The 16,508-nt window shown below is 47.6% G+C and overlaps 1 protein-coding gene and 1 pseudogene across 2 annotated transcripts in view; one reads left to right on the top strand and one right to left on the bottom strand.

Moving 5' to 3' along the window:
* The window catches only part of Itga9 (integrin subunit alpha 9), a 301,616-nt gene that overhangs the window by 60,549 nt on the left and 224,559 nt on the right, over positions 1-16,508 (bottom strand). For both annotated transcript variants that reach the window (XM_076577318.1, XM_042282053.2), the window contains 3 exons: positions 10,169-10,255; positions 7,656-7,735; positions 1,456-1,545 (listed from right to left, as the gene is read on the bottom strand). In XM_076577318.1, coding sequence (XP_076433433.1) covers positions 1,456-1,545; positions 7,656-7,735; positions 10,169-10,255 — 257 coding nt within the window. The remainder of the gene's footprint in view (positions 1-1,455; positions 1,546-7,655; positions 7,736-10,168; positions 10,256-16,508) is intronic.
* On the top strand, positions 14,889-15,476 carry LOC102922872 (elongin-B pseudogene; annotated as a pseudogene).

Raw genomic sequence — 16,508 nt, 5'->3', positions numbered from 1 at the left:
TCCCAATACAACAGTGTGAGGCCCTGAGGGACCGAGTCCGAGAGGACAGCCACCTTCTATTCCCGTCATAAATACGTTATGCTAGTAACACTGTGAGTTCCAACCCCAGCCAGATGGCAAGAACTGGTTCATTTAAACTCACCCCACTCCCCATCCCTGGAAAGATCAGAGGTTGACTCATCTGTTTAACTGATGGTTTCATGGGGGACTGTTAATACCTCACAGCCAGGTCTCCTAAGGCCTTGACAACATGATCGAGTGTGTGTGGGGGAGGTGTTTTCACTTCATCCCCAAGGACAAGGCCTGGTTCTGGGCATTTTGTCCTGTCCTTTAGACAGAATGGATAAATAAACCATATGGTTAAAAACAGAGCTGTGAACACAGGCCAACACACGCCGTTTTGAAAATACACCAGAGCCTTGTGCCTAAGAACCATGCTATGAAATGCCAAACAGGAATGCAGGACTGCTCTTTCCACTGGCTCCCAGCAGAGTCCAGCTACTGCGGGGATGACCCTTCCCTCCATGGAGCAGCATCTTCCTTCTGGGCCAAGGCTTAGATCCAGAAGCACTGAAAACTGAGACATGAGAACCTGAACTTTGAGAAAGTTCGGCTTGCATTCGGGCTAAGGATTCACTGAGTTCCCCTCTGATCTAAATCAATTGTGTGACCCTCCCCAGCCCCGCCCGCCTCTCTGCTATCAGAGAAGTATGTAATTTGTTTGCTGAAGCTGGAGACAGGAACCGGGTTCTCATTTTTCTAAGCTTGAGCTCTGGCTGAAGGCTGCCTCAGGTCGCTTCATGTCCCTGTAGACCACAGCCAACAGCCCTGCTTTCCAGCAAAGCCTGCGGCACTGAATGGCTGTGGACTTCACCTGGACAGGTTGATATTGCTGTTGTGATGGCTCCCTGTCCATTCCAGACCATCACAGAGGTGAGGCAGAGCTGTTTCTGGCTGTGCTCAAGGAGGTACCAGAAATAGGAAAAGCCAGAACTGACCATGGAGCTGATCAGAAAGGCAGCCTTCCTGGGAGCTAGGGCTTGAGGAACACTGAATGCAACCTCTGGCCTGGCAGCTTTTGGCCGATACTTTAATCCCATAACCACAGCCCACCACTATACGGCATTCTGGAGTGATTGTGTGTGTTAGGTATGGGTGTACTAGGAATGGGTGCAATAAGGACACACAGAATGTTCAGAGAAATTGTGGGGTCTAAAGTTCTCATCTCACTTCCCTTGTACCAGCTATGTGTCTGGGCAGCTGGGATTGACCAAAAAAAAAAAAAAAAAAAATAGCAGATGAGAGGTCGGTATGGGTCACCGAGGTGAGTGTTCTCTCTGCTTTCCAAGGCTGGCAGGCAGGGAGGTGGCAGGGCTCCTGCTCTTGGCTATGACACATGGGATCTGGGAGCAGCAGAACCTCCCATTGCAGGGCACCCTGTGTTCTGACACTTACCCAGCGATGGACGTGTCCACTTCGTGCACCAGCGGCACCTCCAGTGTGAGCATGTTGTCATGCAGGGCCTCGGAGCGCTCCATGTTTCCACTGTGTGGGGAGGGAAGACGGAAGGGACAGCGGTCAGTGCAAGCCGCTGCCTGCCTGCCCCACGCTACACATCAAGCCTCACATCCTCTAGACTCACTTTTTCTGGCCCCGTTCTGTTTGTGGTAGAGAACCCCTGTACAGAGGCATGTACAAAGATGTCAGGCAAGCGGTACACATGGGAGGCAACCCCAGGGAACACCAATAGGTAACAGAAAAAGACACCAGGAATGAGAAGAAGCCACTGGAGGCTTGCTACCCAGGAACAACATGGTGGGGGCAGCCGGGACTCAGGCTCGCTGGGGAGACTTTGGGAAGTAGGATAGACCACGGATCTTGGATGCTCCAACTGAAGGCACAGAGACCCCTGAGGACTACTATGGTAGAATAGAGAGAGGACACAAATTCTCTGGTATCTCCCTGTCACACAAGTGAGTAGGCTCCCACCAGAGAAAGTTCCAACAGGATAGCAGAAGCCAAGATCTAACTCTTCCTCATGAGTGTGCTGTGAGGGGCTACCATGGAGCCTCTGTCACACGTGGGGCCTCTTGAAGCACTGGCTTCATAAACAGTACTTTAGGTACAATTCCTTCTTTCTTTCTTCCTTCCTTTCTTTCTTTCTTTCTTTCTTTCTTTTTTTTTTCTTTTTTTTTTTTTTGGTTTTTCGAAACAGGGTTTCTCTGTGTAGCTTTGCGCCTTTCCTGGAGCTCACTTGGTAGCCCAGGCTGGCCTCGAACTCACAGAGATCCACCTGGCTCTGCCTCCCGAGTGGTGGGATTAAAGGCGTGCGCCACCAACGCCCGGCTCTTCCTTCCTTCCTTCCTTCCTTCCTTCCTTCCTTCCTTCCTTCCTTCCTTCCTTCCTTCCTTCCTTCCTCCCTCCCTCCCTCCCTCCCTCCCTCCCTCCCTCCCTCCCTCCCTCCCTCCCTCCCTCCCTCCCTCTCTCTCTCTCTCTCTCTCTCTCTCTCTCTCTCTCTCTCTCTCTCTTTTTAAGACAGGGTTTTTTTTCTGTGTAGCTTTGGTGCCCGTGCTAGATCTCGCTCTGTAGAACAGGCTGGCCTCAAACTCACAGAGATCCGCCTGGCTCTGCCTCCCAAGTGCTGGGATTAAAGGCATGTGCCACCACTGCTCGGCTAGTTACATTTCTAATGCTGAGTGAGATAAAATATCCCAGATAAAAATAGCTTGGGAAAGAAAACAGTTTCTCTGGGTCACACTTTCAGGTTACACTCCATCACTGAGGGAAGTCAAGGAAGGGATTTAAAAGGTCACACACATAATCAAGAGCAGAGCAATGGATGCACTCATGTTATCTGCTTGCTATCATGTAGCTTTCTCCTGTCTGACACAGTTCATTCAGGATGCCCTGACCAGGGAATGGTGTGCTCACAATGATCTAGGTCTTCCCACATCAGTCAACAATCAAAGACATGTCTGTAGGCTAATCTGATCGGGAGAAACCCTCGATTGAGAGACTTCCTCAGCGATGGTGGCAAGTTGACAGGTAGCACTAAGCAGTACAAACTGTGACCATCGAGGTCAGGACATGGTTGCCAGGAAGGAGGTTTGTGGACATCTCACCGTGAACCCAGGGTCAGAGGGCTCACCACTCTGGACCTACAGGAGAAGCTTGGACATCTTACAACCCCACCACCATCAGCCAGAGGGAGCTGAGCTGCTAGTCAGTTCAATGGAACTCCAAGCCAGGGCTCTGCTCACTTTGATTCGCTAGCTCATTAAACCTCATTCAGGACCAGGATGCTTATGCCAGGGCAAGTGGCTGCCTTGGAAGACACATGCTCTTGGGTACGATTGCTGAACCAGTGGCTCTGTCAGATGGACTAGACAAGGGATCTCAAATGGAACCTGGGAGTCCTGAGACCCCCTGAGGTTTGGGCAGGACTTATCTAGCTCCCAAACATCTGCTAACCTCACCTGCTCTGCATCCTTCCCATCTGCCCCCACCCCACCTTCCTCTTCCACCCAGAAGTGTTGAATGGCAACAGGACTAAAATAGCTCCCACATCCCTCCCCCTCTCTCCCATTGTTCTGAGACAAGGGTGCTCATGACTCTGACCATGCAGGGCCACGGTCACTGCCCCTGGATCCACATCTGTCTTCTGTACATGGGATGACATCAGTCCCTCACAGGGTGTCCACACACATGACAGCATGATCAGGTGCCCACATGACTAGATTCCTTGCCTTGCCTTTTCCAGGAAGCAATCTAAGCATTGGAATCACTGCCAGGGCCAGTCTAGAGGTGACTTCCTTGCCAATGCAGTTGGTACAATCCTAGCCCTGTACCCTCCCTACACCCAGCATCCTCCCAGGCCTGAGTAATTGGCTCTTGATGGAAGAGTCCTCCCTTTCTCTGTCATCTGTCCGGCCACCTGGGGCTGCTGGCAGCTCTCACCCAACAATGGTTTGATCTGTCATCAAGTGACGGCTCCAGAATGAGCCAAGTTGAAAAGCTGAGATAAAGAGACCAAACATCAAACAGCTTTCTGCCACTCCTCAATCTCCATGTGCTGGGACTTTTCCACGTGGGCTGCCAGGCCAGGCTGCTGATGGTGGAGATGAGGGGTCACGAGACACTGTTTAGTCTCAGTTTGATGCCCCTTGAAAGCTGTAAGTAGGCAAGAGTCCTCCAAAGGGTGGTGACGGAAGAGAGAAATGGCTGATATTTTAACCGTCACATTTGAGATAAGGAGCTTTAGGGATCTGTCTGTCTTAGCAGAGAGGCAAGTATTTGTTAGGAGAACTATTTGGGGCGGGTAGACCAGATTTCCACAAAATCTCCGAGAGAAGCAAGTTTGTGGACCAGTTCAGTATGTTTAAATGGCTGTGTGATCTCTTTAACATTTATGACCCAAGGAATTAGCTGGAAATTCTTATACTAATGTATTTGAGGTTTTTAGTAGATGGTGGGCATTACAGTTTATCCCTGTAACTGGTAAGTAGCAGGTACCTAACAGTTGTCTACTGAGTGGACACATGCTCATTAAGGACTATACAGACAGCGGCTCTGGACCTTGAACATTAATTAGCATCAAGTCTTCCTCCAAACTCCAGTGTCCAGTTCTCACCCCAGACCGATTAGATCCAAATCCCAGGCAAGGATGGGGCTGCATCAGGTGTCAGCAGATTTCAAAGCTCCCCAGGTGTTTCCACTGTGCCTTCAAGCCCAGCACACCGCTAGCTAGTGGACATGTCATTGGCGAGGTGAGGAAGCTCTCTCCATTGTGCTTCTGACCCCTGCCCTCTCTGGCCTCCCAGAGGGGAGTGAGGCTAGAGGCAGGCTGTATCATGGAGTCCTTTCCATGTCCTGTTCCTTTTCATGACCACTGTCTGTGCCGGGTGTGGAAGAACAGACAGAGCACAGCGGTGTGGTGTGCTGAGCTGTTACCTTGTGTCAGCGTGACTGTTAGCTTTCATTTTAGACACGAGACAACCCAGAACGAGTCTCAATAAGGGATCGTCTACATTGTGTTGGCCTGTGGATGTGTCTGGGGGGGTTGTCTTAATTAGTGTGTGAAGACCCGGTCCACTGTGGGCATCAACACTCCTTAGGCAGGAGGTTTGGAACTGTGTAAGAGTGGAGAAATCCGGCTGAACACCAGTCAACAAGTGAGCATGTCTGCTGCTGACTACAGATGGATGGGACTGACTGCCTCAAGCCTGCCGATGGACGTCCCTGCTGCGGTAAACTGTAACCTGGAATTGTCAAACAAATAGGTCCCTTTCTTTCCTGAGTTGCTTTCTGTCTGGGCACTTTACCACAGCAACGGAAGTGAAACTAGGCACTGCTGAACTCTTAAAGGGCTGAAGCAACTCCTCACTGCTGTCAGGATGTAGCTCAGATTTTCTGGGCCTGCTCCCGCCTTTGGTGACTCAGACCCGTTCTCTTTCAGCTCCGTCTGTCATTACCTTGTGTGTTCCCACTCTCCTCCTTTTAGGGTTGCCCATGGACACCATTCACTCCCAAGTCTATGGTTCACACGGACACAGCACAGCAGAGCGCACTGTGGACATTCATGGATGCGCTTTGTGCTTGAGGATGGAAATGCCCCATTACCATCACTTTAGAATTGCTCTTGAATCGCTCCAGAAATGAAATCTGCCCTGTCTGCTCTTTGCCTGAATTCTTAGCAGATCACAGTCATGTCATGTGAACTTGAAAAGAAGGCAAAGAGAAAATAGCTCAGTCTTGTGACTCCGTGGGAAAGGGCCGGAAAGACACCTCCGAGACAATGGGTGTAAGTGGGCCACGGCTGTGGATTAGATGTGTCCATGTTGACGTTCCTGAGTTTGATAGTCACGTGTGGCTTTGTCCTTGGGGAAGGCACAGGGAGCATTTATGGGTCAAGGGACATGGTTTCTACAACTTGTTTTCAGATGGTCAAGAAAAACAATCTACATAGAAAGAAAGGTTAAATCCATGAATCAGGAATGCCAGCATTCGGTGAATCTGGGTAGAAGGTACACAGAGGATTCTTGCAACATATTTTCAACTAGGAACTTAGAGTTTTAAAATTATTTCAAAGTATGTGTGTGTGTGTGTGTGTGTGTGTGTGTGTGTGTGTGTGTGTGTGTGCAGGTCTGGGGAAGCCAGAAGAGGGTGTGAGATCCATTGGAGCAGAAGCTCCAGACAGTTGTAAGTTGACTAAGCTGGGTGCTGGGACCTGAACTCAAGTCCTCAGCAAGACTAACATACTCTCTTCTGAGACATTTCTCTAGCCACACAACTAGAAATTTAAATGAACATGTTTTTTTGTGTGTTCACCCACACCTGCCTGCACCTCATCACAGTTGGTCTGTCCCTACTGACTGACCTTTATGGAGCTGCCAGGCATCTGATACCTAGATGCTGCTTCAAGGCACGTGTATGTTGTAGCTCAAGGAGGTGGCTCCTAAACGCCAAAGGCTAGCCCAGGCACCCATAGCCACACACATTCCTAGCCAAAGGCTAGCCCAGGCACCCACAGCCACACACATTCCTAGCCAAAGGCTAGCCGAGGCACCCACAGCCACACACATTCCTAGCCAAAGGCTAGCCGAGGCACCCACAGCCACACACATTCCTAGCCAAAGGCTAGCCCAGGCACCCACAGCTACACACATTCCTAGCCAAAGGCTAGCCCAGGCACCCACAGCCACACACATTCCTAGGGAGAGAAGTCACCATCCCTCATACGCTTCTCTGTCTGTCTACCTGGCCTCTGGGACAGTCCTGTTCTCTAGGTACACTACTTGGGTGCCTCTGCCAGCTGGCTTCACCAGGCCATCAGGCTGCAGGTGGCTTTCCCCACTCTGTGAAAGGATCCAGTGTGTATCCCTGAGAAACAATGGCCTAGCCTGACAATTCACAGAGAACATCTGCCTGATTTGGAAAACATGGCCAAGCAGGAACAGGCCAATTAATTATATGACCTTAAACTAGAACATCACCTCAGCAGCTTTTGTCTCCTCAGTTGTAGACTTCCCCATGACTAGCTGATCCTCAGGTCTCCCAGGCTCAGTCAGAAGTGGTGACGAGGGGTGACAGTTAGTCCTAACTGGATTTGATCTAAGCTTGAGTAGATTTACAGTCACCCAGGAGACACACCTCCGGGCATGTCTGTGAGAAGACTCCCGGGGAAGACCAACAGAGGGAGGGTTAACCTGCACTCAGTGGAAGTTGGATCTTCCTGTGGAAGCTCAGATACAGGACATTTCAAAGAAATAGCAGGGTGCAGATGCCTGCCTTTGGTCCCCGCTCTCTGATCCCTGGGCCACTGAGATGTGGGCAAACAGCCTCCTAGAGCAGCCTCCTCCCACGAATCCCAGCCCGATGGACTGTATCTCTTTATCCATGAGCCAACACGAGCCTTGCCTCCCTGAGCTTCCTCTCATTGGGCATTTGGTCACAGCAGTGAGAGAAGTAACAAATACATTCAGCAAGCAGAACCTGATGACCACCCTGCAGAGGTCAGATCCCACCCGGGGCTATGGGGATTTATCACCGAGTAACCACTTCCATACCCTCTGCATCCGAGGGGTGCCCAAGGCACGTCCTTTCTCAAGCCCATAATGTTTTTATCTTTGAAAAAAGTCTGTTTATGGCCTTTTTACCTCTGAGCAGTCACAATGAAGCTGAGAATCGCCTCTTCCCCAGACAGGTGGCTTGTGTCAAAGATGACACTGAACTCATACTAGGGAAAAAGAAAGAAGTCACTTTTGGCAACCACAAGCACTCCGCATTTTGAATTTGCAGACCAGTTTTCTAGAATGGTCTGCAGCTTATGTCCTCTGGAAGCTCAAGTGTTATTTTTTATGTCTATCTGATTTCCAGGCAAGGGGCTTCCACAGCAGAACCACCCTTTCCCCAACTCTAGTGAGAGGCACATCACCCCCTTCAGCCACAGCAAGTCCCAGAGGAAGTGGCACACGGGAACTGAAAACTAGGAGTTTCTGGCTTCACCTCTATCATCTCCCCAGGCTCGCCAAGTTTACATATCTCATCAGCTGTGACGTCTAGAAGATGGTCTTTAATTCCAGCAAATGCGGACAGATTGTGAACTGTTTAACATACCTCAATTATTTGGTTTACATTAAAGTAAGTTCTAGGCAACTGCATGCTTTTTTGAGACACTGAATTCTTTTAAACTGAATGCTACTTGAGAGCAATGGGCATGGACCATTAACTTGGATCATTATCTATGGTGGACACAAACATCCCCTTTCTAGGCAGAAATCTCTGTGGCAGTGGGACGTGGTTTATGAGGAGGATGAGGCATGAAGACAGGGTAGGGGGTCACTAAAGAAGGGACAATCAAGACCCTGTCCCAGGAGAGTCAGACTTGGCAGAACATCTGAGTTAAGTCAACTACACTAAATACTGAAATGAGGTGAGGACATGTGGTTTGGGTGAAAGTCAAAATCAGAGATCGAGGCACGGAAACTGGTCAGGCTGGAAGTGAGTGGCAGAAACTGCCACTCAAAGTGAGCCTGAAGTGTAGTCACGAGGCCGAGCAGGTGTCCTGGCACCGGAGGACTCCAGGATCTGAGGACAGGTGAGTGTGAGGGGCCACAGGTAGGGGAAGCTCAGGCCTCAGGTAACTTGCTGGTTTTTTTTTAACCCCCCTCTCCACATCCTCACCTCTGGGCTTAGACTTGCTAGCGGTCTTAATATCTGTATGTGGAATTTCCAAGAAATAAAGCAGAATAAGGTTGTTTATATTTATGACCAGTGCAGCAGAAACAGGAGATCAATATTCCAATAGTTATTATTTCTATTGACTTTATGACATTTTCAGAATTAATACGTGTTGGTGAAACCCACATTCTACTACGAGAGGTAACTAGATACATTTTGATTTGTGATATAAGTTGGATTTTTACAGCCGAGTAGCATGTTTAAGCAAGAGTGTTTTTCTTTTCTTTCTTTCTTTCTTTCTTTCTTTCTTTTTTTTTTTTTTTGGTTTTTTGAGACAGGGTTTCTCTGTGTAGCTTTGCACCTTTCCTGAAACTCACTTTGTAGACCAGGTGGCCTCAAACTCCCAGAGATCTGCCTGTCTCTGCCTCCCAAGTGCTGGGATTAAAGGTGTGTGCCACCACCACCTGGCAAGTGTGGGTTTCTTAATGAAATCTATTTTCTGTTACTCAAAACATTTAAATGAAGTGGTGTGTGTGTGTGTGTGTGTGTGTGTGTGTGTGTGTGTGTGTATGTACATGCGTGCATTCAAACTACATGCTTTACCATGGGCAAAGCTACCCACAGTGCCTGGTCTTCCTGTCTGCCCCATCTTGGGCTGTGGACTATGTGGCATGGTACATCAAATGCAGTTGATGGGTTTAGGTGTTTCACCAAGACAAGAGGAGACCTCATTCCATTCTAAAACAATGGCAGGTACAGGGCCATGAAGCTCAAGAGACAGTTCTATGACTGGATGGGGAGCAGAGGGAGAAGTTAAATCAGAGAGTTTTCTCTAACATCCTGACAGAAAATAGCTATGGACTCAAAGGCAGCTCTGGCCTCTTTAGATCGCAGTTTTGTTTCCACAAACCAGGCTGGTCATTTTTCCTAACCATGGCATACACCAGAATGTTCCATGAATATCTGCTGTGCTATATAGTATTACTGTTTGAGCTTAAGAAATCTGTCTCCTTCTAAATAACAACTTGACTGCAATGCCTTCAACTTTTCAAAATATGAGCCAGAATGCAGGTATTTTTGTTGGGAAAGTTTGAGGGATCTCCAGAAAACATTTAGGACCCAAGGTCTGTGAGTCACTAGTTCACATCACATATTCTCCTGTGTTCTGTTGTAGACTCAAAATAGTACAGAATATACCAGATTTTTTTTTTAACAAAGGAACATTGATAAAGTACCAAGGGGTCTGTGGTGTCTTCCCTGATTGGGGATGGTGTGATCAAAGAGACAGATCATGTAACCATAGATGCCCTGGAGCAGAGCACCAGTGACAGACACATGCCAGGGCTCTGGTAGTCACCCAGCCACCATGGGAGGCAGGGTGTGTGGTGTGCGTGTGCACATATGTGTGTGCATAGCAATAAATGACTGATAGGAAGAACTGGCAACAGTGGCCTAGGAAGTACCCTGGCTCCGCCAAGGGCCTCCTCACCTTTGACTTTGACCGCATGAAAGGAAATCCCACACTGCACTTGAGGAAGTCTGATTCCAGCAGCTCACAGGAAATGCCCATCTCCTCCTGAAACAGAAAAATTGGAACAGATGACTAGACTGCCCAGACGACAGAGGCACAGAGGGGCCCAGGGAGGCCACCAATTCCTTGACAGTCATTTCACTGTCTCCAGCGGTGGCGCACTCAGGAGCTCGGAGACCAAGCCTCCCATTCTTCTCTGGATGCCCACCCACTTCCCCAGGGTCCCCTGGGGCAGCAGCAGAGGACAGAACTACGGATCATTTTAGGCCAATGCTTTAGGTCTTAACCATTGTCGTCAACGGAACCAGATTTAGAATCACACAGGAGACCACCCCTCAGCATGGCTGTGAGGATGTTTCTAGAAAGATTTAACTAAGGAGGGGAGATCCACCCTTACTGTGGACAGCACCATCCCATCGGCTGGGATACAGACTGAATGAAGAGGGGCCCGTAAGATTGCTCAGTGGGTAAAGGTGTTTGCTGCTAAATCAGATGACCTGAGTTTTATCTCTGTGACTCACAAGGTAGAAGGAAAGAACCAATTCTCCTAAACTGTGCTCCGTTCTCTCCAAATATATCTGTGGTATACACACACTCACACATACACACATATAAATAAATAACTACAATGAGATTTTTTTTTTAAGGAAAAAGTGAGTTGAGCACCAGAATTCATCTCTCTCTGCTTCCTGACTCCAGATGCAACGTGACCCGCTGCCTCCTGCTCTGGCCGCCATGCCTTCCTGCCATGATGGACTACAACCTTAAACTGTGAGCCAAAATAAACCTTCCCTTTCTTAAGCTGCTTTTGTGAGGTATTTTGTTATAGCAATGAGAGAAGAAATAGAGTCTAAACCCAGGCTGCCCTGGTACAAAGGAGGGCTGGACCACAGGTGGGCTGGAAGTTTCCTGAGGTTTGTACTAAAAAGCAAGCTATATTCCTGTCTCCTTTATCCCAAGCCTACTGTCTTAGGATTTCTAGTGCTGTGAAGAGACACCATGCCCATGGCAACTCTTACAAAGGAAACGTTTCACTGGGACTGGCTTACAGCTCACAGATTTAGTCCATTATCATTATGGCAGGACATTGTGGCATGCAGGGAGACATGGTGCTGGAGAAGGAGCTGAGAGTTCTTGTGTCTTGACTCACAGGCAACAGGAAGTGAACTGTGACACTGGGCATAGCTTGAGCATAGGAGACCTCAAAGTCCACCCCCACAGTGACACACTTCCTCCTACAAGGCCACACCTACTCCAACAAAGCCACACCTCCTAATAGTGCCACTCCCTATGAGTACCATTTTCTACCACATTTACCCACTAAACACCCTTTCAATACCTCGTTAGCTAAAGAAATACAAATTATTAAAAGCAACAACAACAATGTCTTTTTCACAGCACTACCTAAGCCATGGGCTGTGTCAAGATGAAGCTGAATATCTCCTTCCTTGCCACTGGCTGTCAGAAACTCATGGACGTGAATGACGCAAGCTTGGTACATTCTATGAGATGCATATGGCAACAGAAGTAGCTGCTGATGCTCTGGGTGAAGTGGAAGGGTTATGTGGTCTGGATCGGCGGTGGGAATGACAGACAAGGGTTTCCCAGGAGGCAAGGCATTTTGACCATGGCGGAGTGTGCCTGCTGTGGAGTAAGGGGCCTTGTTGTTAGAGAGCAAGAGAACCGGAGAGAGAAGAGCAGGTCTGTTTGCAGACGCATTGTGGATGCCAATCTGAGTGCTCTCAATTGGGTTATTGTGAAAGAAAGGAGAGAAGGATATTCCTGGACAGACAGACACTATTGTACCTCATTGATTAGAACCTAAAAGAGCTAGCCGAATCTGAAAGCTTTCTAATATCTCTAAAGATGATGTCCATCAACACATTATCATCGAGCCCTTAAACAAAGAAGGTAAGAAGGAAGCCAGGACCAAAGCGCCCAAGATTCAGCATCTTGTTACTCCATGTGTCCTGCAGCACACACACTGATGTATGGCCCTGAAGATACAACGTCGTACTAAGAAAAACAAGGAGGAGGTTGCAGAGTATGCTAAACTTTTAGAGAGAATTCAGGAAGCCAAAGAAAAGCACCAGGAACAGATTGCCAAGAGACTCAGGCTGTCCTTGAGAGCTTCTATTTCTAAGGCTGAGTCCAGTCAAAAACAAGTCTTTAAGGGTAACAAATAAATAATCATACCTTGAAAAGACAACAACAAAACAAACAAACAAAACACACCACGGAAAATAGGATTTCTTTCTGTAGCTCAAGGGACAGCTTTCCCAGGATGGAAAGTAGATGCCAGGGTGAGGTGATGGGTACAGTGTTTCCAGCCTTGGCTGGCTCTGCAAACACTGTCTTGAGAGAATGTGGGTAGCAGCTACAGAGAGCTACCCTTGTTTGACTTAGGCACAAGATTTCTGAGATCAGAGGAAATCCAGGAGGCTCTCAGGACCCACAGGCCTCTCTATGTTCCTGAGACCAAGTTAGGACATCCATGGCACTGATAGTCTGCAGACAGAAAAGTAGCATCATAGCTGAGAACGTTCTCACGTTCCTAATCCTGATGTTCCTGCCTCCACCTCCTGTGATTACCAGCATGCACCACCCAGCTCTTCCACCCAATTTTCAGGGTCTGTTTTTACACTCCTGTGGTGGTTTGAAACAAAATGCTCCCCAAAGGGAGTGGCATTGTTAGGAGTTATAGCGTTGTTGGAGGTGTGGCTTTGTTGGGGGAAGTGTGTCATTGTTGGGGTGGGTTCTGGGGTCTTCTTGGCTGAAGCTACGCTCAGTGTGGTACACAGTTCACTTCCTATTTCCTGTGGATCAAGATATAGAACTCTCAGCTCCCTCTCCAGCACCATGTCTGCCTGCATGCTGCCATGTCCCACCATGATGATAATGGACTGAACCTCTGAAACTGTAAGCCACCCAATTAAATGTTTTCCTTTATAAGAGTTGTTGTGGTCATGGTGTCTCTTTATAGCAGTAGAAATCCTAACTAAGACAAAAACTTCTATAAATTTTTCTACTAAAAATATGAACATTTGCACTGGGTGTGGTGGCGCACACCTTTAACCCCAGCACTGGTGAGGCAGAGGCAGGTGGATCTCTGTGAGTTCAAGGCCAGCCTGGGCTACAGAGTGAGTTCTAGGCCAGCCAAGGCTGCTACACAGAGAAACCCTGTCTCAAACAATAACAACAAAGAACATCTGGACCGGAGACAGGGCTCTGTGATTAAGAGTCCTCACTCCTCTTGTAGAGAACTGGGGTTTGGTTCCCAGCATCCACCTGTCAGTTCATAACCAACTGTAACTCCAGTTCCAGAAGATCTGACACATTTTCTGACCTTCTTGGGCTCCTGCATGAATGTAGTGCACATACATACACTAAGGCACACTCATAAATATAAAATAAATATTTAAAAATAAAAGCATTTGCCACAATACATTAATTTATAGCTATATCCTGCCACTAAAGTACTTAATCAAACACGCAGAAACAGAAATGACAAAATGTGGGTTCAAAGGTCAAGAAATAACACAGGCAGTTTCTGGTGTTGAGGATGCTCTTAAATTTTTAAAATTTTTTTATTTTATGTGTATGTGTTTGTACCATATTCATATAATTCCCATGGAAGACAGAAAAGGGTAGCAGATCCCTTGGAGCTGGAATTACAGGCAGTCATGAGCCACCATGTGGGTGCTGGGGATCGAACTCAGGTCCTCTGTAAGAGCAGCAGGTGCTCTTAATAACTGAGCCATCCCTGCAGCCCCAGGATGTTTTTTCTTAATTTGGGTGCTGCTTACATAGGCTTGACCATTTTGTGAAAATTCATCGAGTGAAATTTAATGACTTAGGTACTTTGTTAAACATTAAAACAATTTATCCTAGAAAATAGTAATGCAATATAACACCCGAAATTCCAAAATACAACCAAGCAGACAACAGAAGATAAATATAATAGGAAACCATTGTAAGTCTTTTCAGCACTTAGAAATAACTGATATGGCTGATTTTAAATTTCCTAATGGCTGGCTATGCACATAGCTAGGGGTCTTCACGTGGAGACCCAAGATCACCTACATTAACGGCACCATAGGAACATTTGAAAATGTAGATTCTTGAGCTACATCCTATTGAATATGTATCTCTAGGAGACTCAGGAGTCATGGGACCCAGGATGAACATTGGTTCATTCATAGTTCTCTTTCTTCCCCCACCCCCTGCATGTGTGAATGTCTTGAAACTGGGTCCCATGTATCCCAGGCAAGAAGACTAGGCTGGCAAGATAGTTCAGTGGGTAGAGGCACTTGCTCCCAAGACTGATGATCAGAGTTTAATTCCTGGGACACACATGGTTGAAGGAGAGAGCTAAGGTACACATACATACATACATACATACACACACACACACACACACACACACACACACACACACACACATACACACACACACACACTTTTTTTTTTTTTTTTTTTTTTTTTTGGTTTTTCGAGACAGGGTTTCCCTGTGTAGCTTTGCACCTTTCCTGGAACTCACTCGGTAGCCCAGGCTGGCCTCGAACTCACAAAGATCTGCCTGCCTCTGCCTCCCGAGTGCTGGGATTAAAGGCGTGTGCCACCACCGCCCGGCCAACACACACACACTTTTAAAAGGTGAAGGTGTGGTTTTAGGTGACAGCCTGCAGCAAGATCGACACAAGACGTGTATAGCAGGATCGCGAGCAATAGCTGTAGCATTCCCGACTGGGCCTGGGAGTTGTCTTTGAAGAAAGGATGGCTCACTGTTTCCCCCGTGGCTCCTGTAAATTCGCCAGAAAGAGAATCAGAGTTGGCGCTTCAAAGAGGATCTCAGAGAATGTGTTTCTCATGATCCGCCGCCACAAGACCACCATCTTCATGGAAGCCAAGGAGACGAGTACCGTGCTCCAGCTAAAGCGTGTTGTCCAACGCATCCTCCAGCGGCCTCCAGAAGAGCAGCGGCTGTACAAGGATGACCAGCTCCTTGATGACACAAAAACTCTGGGCGAGTGTGGCTTCACTAGCCAGAGAGCACGGGTACATGCCCCAGCCACAGTGGGCCTGGCCTTCGGTGCAGATGATGCCTTTGAAGCCCTGCACATTGAGCCCTTCTCCAGCCCTCCAGAACCTTCAGATTCTGGAGGCAGCGCCAACGAACAAGCTGTGCAGTGAGGGCCCCAGGCCCATCATTCCCCTAGAGACCCATTCTCTCAATAAAGATGATTTGGCTGTCAAAAAAAAAAAAAAAAAAAAAAAAAAAGGTGAAGGTGTGAGGCATCATATATTAAGAAAGGTTTCATGCAGTAGCTGTTCATCCAATACTTTGTTGCTTTTCAGGCATTGTTACTTTATTTTAAAAAATAGATTTACTCATTTTGTTTTATTGTATGGGTATTTTGCCTATATGTATGTATTGCACTATGTACAGGCCTGGTAATTTCAGAGGCCAGAAAAGGAAACTGGATAACTTGGGACAGATGGTTGAGAGCTGCCATGTGGGTGCTGGGAATCAAACCCTGGTACTTTGAGAGAGCAACAAGTGCTTGTAACCACTGAGCCATCTGTCCAGCCCTGGCAGTGTGTTTTAAAGAGGCTAATCAACACCATCAAGCTTTTACCTTGGGTCTAAGGTATCTTTGAAAGTCATACTTACAAAGTACTAAGTGATATTTAAATGTAGCATAAAGCCAACCTATTTTCACAAGTCTCTATTTATTTTGCAGGCAAAGTCCTAACAAAATATTTTGAAAATATTTTGACTGTGAAATCTTGGACTGGACTTTAGGCCAATTCACTTAACTGGCCCTTTTCCCAGTCCCATTTTTTCCCCTGGCTAGCAGGGCAGCTGACAGGGTTCCTCCCTAGCAATCACAGGTAATCCAATTGAAATTTTATAGCAATGCGCATTATGCTCAAGATAGGAAATCATCAATTAATTAAAAACACACACAATGATGGAAAGCATCCTTGGTCTGCACACACATGCTTCTGTATTCTTGGTGCCTGGCGCTTAACTCTTGACTTTGCATTTATTGAGTGAATGGGCTTGGCTCATGCAAGCCTTGAATGAAGGGTCTGCAAACAGCAGCTCATTCGCTGGCCTGCCTGGCGCGAGGGATGCTTGCTTCGAAGGAGCCCTCTTTTCCAGACATAACCTTGGCTGCCCCAGTTCTGGGCACATGGCCAGCAGTGCCAGGTTCCAGACTCTGTAACAACGTGGGGGTGTTCAGAGGATCAGACAAATGGAGCCAGTGCGCCTCTCTGGCCTTTTGGTCCC

Source organism: Peromyscus maniculatus, chromosome 7, assembly GCF_049852395.1.
Source record: "Peromyscus maniculatus bairdii isolate BWxNUB_F1_BW_parent chromosome 7, HU_Pman_BW_mat_3.1, whole genome shotgun sequence".
In the NCBI taxonomy this organism is placed as follows: domain Eukaryota; kingdom Metazoa; phylum Chordata; class Mammalia; order Rodentia; family Cricetidae; genus Peromyscus; species Peromyscus maniculatus.
The sequence above is the reverse complement of the archived record's forward strand: the minus strand, read 5'-3'. Positions and strand labels throughout refer to the sequence as shown.